General features: G+C 56.0%; 1 protein-coding gene across 1 annotated transcript in view; it reads left to right on the top strand.

The window, feature by feature from the left end:
* The window catches only part of Lrp1 (LDL receptor related protein 1), an 82,257-nt gene that overhangs the window by 45,690 nt on the left and 26,986 nt on the right, over nucleotides 1–9,581 (top strand). The window contains exons 23-38 of the mRNA XM_005358010.2: nucleotides 923–1,168; nucleotides 1,329–1,526; nucleotides 2,494–2,698; nucleotides 2,882–3,046; nucleotides 3,519–3,763; nucleotides 3,874–4,002; nucleotides 4,596–4,823; nucleotides 4,931–5,105; nucleotides 5,199–5,293; nucleotides 5,460–5,609; nucleotides 5,779–5,919; nucleotides 6,293–6,427; nucleotides 7,928–8,059; nucleotides 8,321–8,455; nucleotides 8,624–8,753; nucleotides 8,876–9,002. Of these exons, the coding sequence (XP_005358067.1) occupies nucleotides 923–1,168; nucleotides 1,329–1,526; nucleotides 2,494–2,698; nucleotides 2,882–3,046; nucleotides 3,519–3,763; nucleotides 3,874–4,002; nucleotides 4,596–4,823; nucleotides 4,931–5,105; nucleotides 5,199–5,293; nucleotides 5,460–5,609; nucleotides 5,779–5,919; nucleotides 6,293–6,427; nucleotides 7,928–8,059; nucleotides 8,321–8,455; nucleotides 8,624–8,753; nucleotides 8,876–9,002 (2,636 nt within the window). The remainder of the gene's footprint in view (nucleotides 1–922; nucleotides 1,169–1,328; nucleotides 1,527–2,493; nucleotides 2,699–2,881; nucleotides 3,047–3,518; nucleotides 3,764–3,873; nucleotides 4,003–4,595; nucleotides 4,824–4,930; nucleotides 5,106–5,198; nucleotides 5,294–5,459; nucleotides 5,610–5,778; nucleotides 5,920–6,292; nucleotides 6,428–7,927; nucleotides 8,060–8,320; nucleotides 8,456–8,623; nucleotides 8,754–8,875; nucleotides 9,003–9,581) is intronic.

The raw sequence follows: 9,581 nt of genomic DNA, 5'->3' as shown, positions 1-9,581 counted from the left end.
TCCAGAGTCACACCACTCCACGGGCATGCAGGGGGCGTTAGTCCAGAGTCACACCACTCTGCGGGTGTACAGGGAGGGGTAGTCCATAGTCACACCACTCCGTGGGCACAGGAGGGAGGGGGTTAATCCAGAGTCACATCTCTGCGGGCATGCGGCAGGAGGGGGTGATTAGTTCAGAGTCACACCACTCCACGGGCATGTGGGCATGCAAGGAAAGGTTAGTCCAGAGTCACACCACTCTGTGGGTACAACAGGAAAGGGGGCGGTTAGAACTCCTGACCTAGAATAGACCCCCTCAAACACTGCTAAATAGGAAGAGCAGGCTGGAGGTGAGGTACAGGGTGGAGCAGACTTCTGGATTTAATCAGGGAATTTAACCAGGTTCCCAGAAATGAGCAGAATGTACAGAATGAGGGAGAAGGTACAGGGTCAGGGTCAGTGAAGGCCACAGGGGTGATGTGAAGGTCTGAGTAGTCACGTGACTTCTGTGAATGAGAAGAATGGAGGCTAAAGCCATCTAAGACGGGCCCAGAAACTGCTGACGTGGTGGCTGCCTGACAGCAAGTTCCAGATCCTGTCAGAGGGTCTAGGGCATTCCCCTCTGCACCCTCCCCCAAATTACACCTCAGGAGGGAGAGATCAAAGAAAGGGCCTTGACCAAAGGGCTCTCCCAGAGAGGAGGCAAAATGCCCAGGTCCTAGCTGTGGACCCAAGAGAGTTACAGGAACATGGAGAGCGGAGAGGTGTGGGGGGAAGGGGGTGATGATCCCAGGTGTCAGGTTCTCGTGTTCCACGTGTTCCCCCAGGGCAGGGGCTTTGCAGGGGCCGTGGGTTAGGGTTTCAGGGCTTGGGATGGGACACAGCCATGTCCTGCCTCCTGCCAGATCTTGACCCTGGACCTGTCCCCTGCTTGTCCCCGCAGACCAGTGCTCTCTGAATAACGGTGGCTGTAGTCACAACTGCTCAGTGGCTCCCGGTGAAGGCATCGTGTGCTCTTGCCCACTGGGCATGGAGCTGGGCCCTGACAACCACACCTGCCAGATCCAGAGCTACTGTGCCAAGCACCTCAAATGCAGCCAGAAATGTGACCAGAACAAGTTCAGCGTGAAGTGCTCCTGCTATGAGGGCTGGGTCTTGGAGCCTGATGGCGAGAGCTGCCGCAGTCTGGGTACGACTTGGTGCAGTGTGGGGGACGAGCCAAGCTGTCCTGGCTATGCCCCTAAGCCACACTGGGTGGGCGCTATGTGGCAGAAGGCCCAGGCCAACAGAGACCCTCACATACCTGGACAGTGCGCCCTTCGCTGACCCACTCCCATCCCTCCCACCAGATCCCTTCAAACCTTTCATCATCTTCTCCAACCGCCACGAGATCAGACGCATTGACCTTCACAAGGGGGATTACAGTGTCCTGGTGCCTGGCCTACGCAACACCATTGCCCTGGACTTCCACCTCAGCCAGAGTGCCCTCTACTGGACCGACGTGGTAGAAGACAAGATCTACCGTGGGAAGCTTCTGGACAACGGAGGTGACGCGCTGGGTCTGGGAGCAGTGCCAGGATGGTACACAGATGGCACTTGGGCATTCAGGGTCACAGACCCAGATCCAGGTGGCCCCAAAGCTGAGGCTCCAGTTCCCCACCCCCACCCCGTTAATTGGGTTAGGTTTTGCTGTGGGTCTCAGAGCCTGATGCCCGTAATTATCGTGAGCATTGCTGCTAGCCCAATAATTAACAAAATGATCACCCTTTCTTTCGAGTGGCCTAAAGACTGGCTCCCCAATCTTGGAATTTCAGGCTCAAAAAGAAAATATCGTGTAAGGATGGACTACCTGAGCCTCTCTCTCAGAGTAACCTGAGCCGCCACAGGCTCAGGATTGAGGATCTGTTGTACACTGGCATTGGACACAGTGTTGATCAAGACAGGGTTTTAAATTGTGTCAGGGCGGGTCCCTGAGGAGGTGGCATCTGAATGCAGGCAAGAAGGCAGTTTGTTTTACTACTGTCGATTATCAAGGAAACTTGAGAACATCTCAGATGTCCATGGCCAGGAGACTAGCTAAGGAAACTGATCTGTTAACCGCATGACAGTTCCGAAAGTAAGGAGACACATGGGCGTATTAACATAGACTATCTTCAGGACGTCCTGTGGAGTAATTTCTAGCAAGTTCCATCATCCTCATACTGCATCCAAACATGGTTCCAGAAGCTTCCGTCCTCCTGACCTGCTTTCCCAGCTAACCCCATCTGCATGGCATGCAGAAAGTGGCTGCCCTCACCCCCTCCTCCAGGAGCCCCTTTCCTACCCACCTCCTGGTGGGAAAGAGGCCTGGGTGAGGAGAGTTGGGGACACTGAGATTGCCATCGTGGGAGCCAGGCCTGGCAGAGGACTTGGCAGAGGAGTTGGGGTGAGGGTGGGTCGTTGGGATCTTCGAATCTGTGCCTCTACCGTGCCCCAGCCCGGGAGTGCCTAACCACCGCAACCCTCTCTCCCTAGCCCTGACCAGCTTTGAGGTAGTGATTCAGTATGGCTTGGCCACACCAGAGGGTCTGGCTGTGGACTGGATCGCCGGCAACATCTACTGGGTGGAGAGCAACCTGGACCAGATCGAGGTGGCCAAGCTGGATGGAACCCTCCGGACCACTCTGCTGGCGGGGGACATTGAGCACCCAAGGGCCATTGCGCTGGACCCTCGGGATGGGTGAGGACTGTGTCTGTCCCCTCCTGTCCCTCCCTAGCTCCGTGGTTCCCCCTCCCCCACCCTGTGTTCTGTTCAGCCTGGTCAGGGACACCTGTCGTCTTGGTACTGCTGGCCCCACCTCTCCCTTGTTTTACCTATGGCACCGCCACCACCAGCTTCGGCCTTCCTCACGCTTCTCCCTAGGATCCTGTTTTGGACAGACTGGGATGCCAGCCTGCCACGGATTGAGGCAGCATCCATGAGTGGGGCTGGACGCCGCACTATCCACCGAGAGACAGGCTCGGGGGGCTGGCCCAACGGGCTCACCGTGGACTACCTGGAGAAGCGTATCCTCTGGATTGATGCCAGGTCAGCACTCTCCACCAGCCAGGGTCGAGGCAGCAGCACCTGGGCAGGGGGAGGGGCTGGGACCAGCGCTATGACAGGAGAATTGGGGGCAAGGGATGGGGAGGACTGACTGACAGAGAAAAGCAGCTGTGATCGACAGCTACTCACCTTCCTCTCTGCTCACACCCTGTGCCCTCTACTGAGGGCTCTGCCTGTCTGGAACCAAGACGAGGTGCCTTTCTCTAGCGTGCACCAAAGCTCTAGTGCCATCTGCAAGCCTGGGAAGGAAATCTAGAAGACTTCCTTGGGGGTCATGAGGCTAGGATCCCAACCCCACCCCATCCCGTCCACTTCAGTCTTGCGTTCCTTCTTTGGTCACCCGGCAGGGCTCAGGAAAGCTTTATCCATCGGGACGGCTGTTGGCAGGGGGAGGGAAGACGGGCACCTGGGTACCTCCCTGAGACCCTCGCTGTTCCCTTGCTCACACTCTCAGGTCAGACGCTATTTACTCAGCCCGGTATGACGGCTCCGGTCACATGGAGGTGCTGCGGGGACACGAATTCCTGTCGCACCCGTTCGCAGTGACACTGTATGGCGGGGAGGTGTACTGGACCGACTGGCGGACAAACACACTGGCCAAGGCCAACAAGTGGACTGGCCACAATGTCACTGTGGTACAGAGGACCAACACACAGCCCTTCGACCTGCAGGTCTATCACCCCTCCCGGCAGCCCATGGGTAAGGGGCCTGCGCTGCTGGCACAGGGAGGGTGAGAGTTGGGGTGTGGTCCAGATGGGAAGGGCCGGGTAGGGATCAACACGTCACAAGATGTCTTCTCTCCGGGTCAGCTCCAAATCCGTGTGAGGCCAACGGTGGCCGGGGCCCCTGTTCCCACCTGTGCCTCATCAACTACAACCGGACTGTCTCCTGTGCCTGCCCCCACCTCATGAAGCTCAAGGACAATACCACCTGCTATGGTAGGAAGCCGCTTCCCCCAGCAGATACGGGTAAACTGAGGCTGAATAGGAGGCCAGAGGTCCTAGTGTTAAGCAAAGGAATGGCTGGGAGGAAGGGCTCCAAAAACCAGTACTATAGCTGTCGGGATCTGACACAGGCGGGCCTGCCTCTTTATGGTGGTTCTTAACCTGTGGGGGATCAAATAACCCTTTCATGGGGGTCTTATATCAGATGTATTGCATATTAGATGCTTACATTGTGATTCATAACAGTAGTACAGTTGGGGCTGAAGAGATGGCTCAGCAGTTAAGAGCACTGGCTGCTCCTCCAGGGGTCCCAGGTTCAATTCCCAGCACCCACATGGCAGCTCACAACTCTCTGTAACTTCAGAATCAAACACCCTCATACAGATACATACAGGCAAAAAAAAACCCCAAAAAACAAAATAATCTTATGGTTGGGGTCACCACATGAGGAACTGTATCAAAGGGTCACAACATTAAGACAGTAGAAGGCCAGCAGCGTCGGAGGGCACCTGGGGAGGGACCTACCTAACCTAGGCAGGAAGCCTGGAGGCAAAGACTGCCTTCAGTGACTGGCCTGCGCCCCACAGAGTTTAAGAAGTTCCTGCTGTACGCACGTCAGATGGAGATCCGGGGTGTGGACCTGGACGCCCCCTACTACAATTACATCATCTCCTTCACGGTGCCCGACATCGACAACGTCACGGTGCTGGACTACGATGCGCGCGAGCAGCGTGTCTACTGGTCTGATGTGCGCACACAAGCCATCAAGCGGGCCTTCATCAACGGCACAGGCGTGGAGACGGTCGTCTCTGCAGGTTCTGATGCTGTTGTCCCCATCCCAGGGCTCGCCCCCAGCATGTCCCCCTGTCCCTTACTCCAACTGTGCAAACACCGACCACCGACTCCCCGTTTATGCCCTCAGACTTGCCAAATGCCCATGGACTGGCTGTGGACTGGGTGTCCCGAAATCTGTTCTGGACAAGTTACGACACCAACAAGAAGCAGATTAACGTGGCCCGGCTCGATGGCTCCTTCAAGAACGCCGTGGTGCAGGGCCTGGAACAGCCTCATGGCCTGGTCGTCCACCCGCTCCGTGGGTCAGTCTGCGGGTGGCTCGGGGCAGGGGGGCACCTGAGTGAGGGGGAAGGGGGAGAACTCTTCCCTAACTCTCTTCTTGGTATTTTCCCCAGCAAGCTCTACTGGACTGATGGTGACAATATCAGCATGGCCAACATGGATGGGAGCAACCGCACTCTGCTCTTCAGTGGCCAGAAGGGTCCCGTGGGTATGTGCTTGCCTGCTTGCTCCTGCAGGCTTCTGTCTCCGTCTGGTGCCCTAGGTCTCTCCTGATGGCTTAGTCCTCATTCCACCTTGTCCCAGATCCACACATCCTCCTGTGTTCGTGTCCCTGGTGCCAGGCTCCATGCCTGTGATACCTATTCCTCTTCCAGGGCTGGCTATTGACTTCCCCGAAAGCAAACTGTACTGGATCAGCTCTGGGAACCACACAATCAACCGTTGCAATCTAGACGGGAGTGACCTGGAGATCATCGACACCATGCGGAGCCAGCTGGGCAAGGCCACGGCGCTGGCCATCATGGGTGAGGGCTTGGGTGGAAGGAGGGATGGGAGGAGAGCAGGCCAGGCACGGTTGGCCGGATGGTGGGGGGTCTCCTGGGTCCCACCTTCCACCCCGGAAGCCTCATGACTTCCGCGGGAGGTCTGAATCAAGGACCTTCCCAAGGGTCTTATTCCCTCCTGTCACCCCAGGGGACAAGCTGTGGTGGGCCGATCAGTTGTCGGAGAAGATGGGCACGTGCAACAAGGCCGACGGTTCTGGGTCTGTGGTGCTGAGGAACAGCACCACGCTGGTTATGCACATGAAGGTGTATGACGAGAACATCCAGCTAGGTAGGCAGTGGGTAAGGGATGCGGTGTCCAGGGGGCCTGCAGCAGTGGGCATGGGGGTAAGAGAACTTTCAGCCACGAGCAGCCCGCCAGAGTAGTGGACCGAGACAGTCGGGTGGCGGCGGGTTAGGCTCTGCTCGTCACCCCCAGGGACTTCCTTTCCTTATCTCCACTGAGGTGTCCTACAGGCTCACAGTCTGACTAGAAGGTCTGGGGCCTGGGAAGACAAAAGACCTGGAGTTGGGTTAGGTTGGCGGGACCCTAATAGGCCCAAGGTGTATCCAGTGGCCACCCTGTCCCCGAGCAGCCCAGGCCTGTATCCGAGTCTTCCATGAAGCCGTCTAACCTTTCGGCTCTGTCCACCACCCCTCCCCAGAGCGTGAGGGCACCAACCCCTGCAGCGTCAACAATGGGGACTGCTCCCAGCTCTGCCTGCCAACCTCAGAGACAAGTCGGTCCTGTATGTGCACTGCTGGCTACAGCCTCCGGAGCGGACAGCAGGCCTGCGAGGGTCAGTTCCTGCGTCTCCCACCCTAACCCTAATCCCTCCTCCCACACTGTTCCATCTTGCATTTGGGAAAGACAGTGTTCTTCATGCATTCCATGCAACTTCTGGGTTTGATGCATCACTTCTCTGGGTACCACGGATAAAGGCTTGAGACAGAAGATAGGGCCAGCATAGCCAGAAACTGGACCACAAAGTGGCTGTGTCTATCTGGTATCTACAATAGGTTTTGGTGAGGTAGACAACCAGGTGACAGAGGCTTTATAGAATGGGTAGAATTTGATGCTTGGCACGATGAAGAAATGGGTTGGTGGTAGTGTGTGCTTAGTTTGCCCTGAGTCCCGAGTTCTAACCCAAGCACGTGTGTGCACTGGGGACACACGCACACAATACCATACAAGAACTAACAAATGGTGCTAAGCCGTCAAGTTCCAGGGCCCCTGAGCCCTGCAGTGGGCAGTGTGGGAAGTCTGTGATAAGGTTGTGAGCTAGGGTGGGGTTCCTGGAGGTTCTCAGTCAGGAGCGCCTGGAGAATGGTGTTTGGGGGAGATTAACCTGGCGGCAGAGAGCTTACAGAGTGGAGGAGGGAGGCACGGAGGCAGTTAGGAGGCAGTTAGACTGGTTAGGAGACCGTGAGAAGTGGGTATGAGGAGACCGGGCTCTGGGCTGGGCAGCAGCTGGCTGGCAGGGAAGGGACGAGACACAGACATTTCACAAGACCTTGCCCATTTACGAGCTTGCCGGAGGACAGCACTTTTTCCCAAAGCCCTCTGCCAGAAACCTCCTGCTTTGATGTGGGAAGGTGTTACAGAAGGGAACGCCGGGCCGAGCAAAGTGGAAACATGGTTGTTGTTTTTTTCTGCATGGTGCCTCAGAGCCTTGAGTACTGCGTGTACTGAGCATCTTACAAGGGAAGACTTTTAGTGTCTGGGGTTCCACAAATGCATTTGACCATGTATTTTTTCTTTCACAGAGCTCAAGCAACCAAGGCCTATCGGGGAATTTATTTGGGCACATATCCCATCAAAGGGATGAAAGTCAGGGAGGGGTCTGGGAGGCGGGAATAGTGGTGCCTCCTGAGACATGGGGCAAATTGGGAGCAAGGCCAACCCAGGGGCAAGCAAGGTGCTGGGAACTTTGTATTGGAAAGGGATTTGGAATAGAGCAGATGGATGACGAAGAGAAAACTAAGGTCAAAACCAGTGCCCAACTGGGCATATAGATTTAGGGGTCCTGCCCGTGTAGCTGTCTGCTCCAATCCTTGTAGCCTCCCGTGAGGGCCTTGGAAGGCACAGAATTGAACTAAGTGGCGGGTGAGGGCTGAGAAAGGAATGTAAGTCTCTTTCTGCCCTCTACTGGTGATTAGTGGCTCTGCAGGTGTTCCCTCAGAGCTGGAGCACTTGGAGGCCCCACCCAGTCAAGTGAGCCCTCAGGAAAGCAGGCTGAGGGTGATAGGGGCCAGGCTGCACCAGGAAGTCTCATGCCCAAAGTGTCCTTGTGTTCCAGGTGTGGGCTCTTTCCTCCTGTACTCCGTGCATGAGGGAATCCGGGGAATCCCTCTGGATCCCAATGACAAGTCCGATGCCCTGGTCCCAGTGTCGGGAACCTCACTGGCTGTTGGGATCGACTTCCATGCTGGTGAGCTGTTGGCCTTGGGGATGGTCAGCGTGCCCCCGTAGCTTATGGGGGTGACATAATTGCAGACCTAGAAGAGCGGTCTGTACCGGCTGTAGCTGCCTCGCTCCTTCCTTCTTGTGGTCCTCGCCCACCCCCAACCCCAAGCAAGCACCTGGTACCTCCAGCCTTCACGTACCTCTGTCCTGACCCTCCTCATGGTTTGACCCCCTTGACTTGTCTCTGCATCGATGGGTGTTTTCATGTCCGCCCCTCTGTTTCCAGAAAATGACACTATTTACTGGGTGGACATGGGCCTAAGCACCATCAGCCGGGCCAAGCGTGACCAGACTTGGCGAGAGGATGTGGTGACCAATGGCATTGGCCGAGTGGAAGGCATCGCGGTGGACTGGATTGCAGGTGAACAGAGGAAGGGATTATAGGCTCTAGAGGAAAAGCAGAGGCCTAGGAGACATGAGGTCTGAGAAGGTATGGGCAGGAGCCAGTGGGGGCTACAGGGAAAATTTGGTTGGAGGGGACCAAGTCTGTGGCTCTCTACCAATCTTCCTGAACCAACTTCGTCCTCAGGCAACATCTACTGGACAGACCAAGGTTTCGATGTCATCGAGGTTGCCCGGCTCAATGGCTCTTTCCGCTACGTGGTCATTTCCCAGGGTCTAGACAAGCCTCGGGCCATCACTGTCCACCCAGAGAAGGGGTAAGGACCTAGGCAAGCTGGCTTGGATCTAGCCTTGTCACTTTGACCACAGTATTTACTGACGAGGCCCAGGGCCTGCCTGGTATGGGCCCTGATCCCCCACTCCCATCCCTACTCCACAGGTACTTGTTCTGGACCGAATGGGGTCATTACCCGCGCATTGAGCGGTCTCGCCTAGATGGCACAGAGAGGGTGGTGTTGGTCAATGTCAGTATCAGCTGGCCCAATGGCATCTCAGTGGACTATCAGGTATGGGCGCACCCTGGAGCTGATGGAGTAGGTGCCCTGTGCCTATCCCTGTCCGTTTCCCTGTGGTTAGCCAAAGTCAGGGTTAGTCATGGACCAGGGAGTGCTGTGGAGTCTTCTACCCCATCCGCCTCCCAGAGTAGTCTTCGCCCTAGGATGGTGTGGGGGTGATCATGTGAGAGAACTGGGTGTGGTGGCGTGTGCCTCTGTAACCCCAGCACTCCAGAGGCCACGACAGAAGATCAAGTTTGAGGTCAGTCTTGCTGCAATAGTGAGTTTAAGACCATCTTGGGATGCTCATTTAAGACCTTGTCTTGCCGGGCAATGGTGTATACCTTTAATCCCAGCACTCAGGAGGAAGAGACAGGTGGATCTCTGTGAGTTCAAGGCCAGCCTTGTCTACAGAGTGAGTTCCAGGACAGCTAGGGCTACACAGAGAAACACTATCTCGAAAAACAGAAAACAAACAAACATAAAAAGACCTTGTCTCAAAAAACTTTAGATAGTGAAGGAACTGGCTGAAGCTGCAGCCTAAAATGCTTAGCCCTGGGTTTAGTCTCCAATCCTGCAAATGAAAGTGGG

The sequence above is a fragment of the Microtus ochrogaster genome, chromosome 24 (assembly GCF_000317375.1).
Source record: "Microtus ochrogaster isolate Prairie Vole_2 chromosome 24, MicOch1.0, whole genome shotgun sequence".
Lineage (NCBI taxonomy): Eukaryota > Metazoa > Chordata > Mammalia > Rodentia > Cricetidae > Microtus > Microtus ochrogaster.
This window is presented reverse-complemented; position numbering and strand designations above follow the sequence as displayed.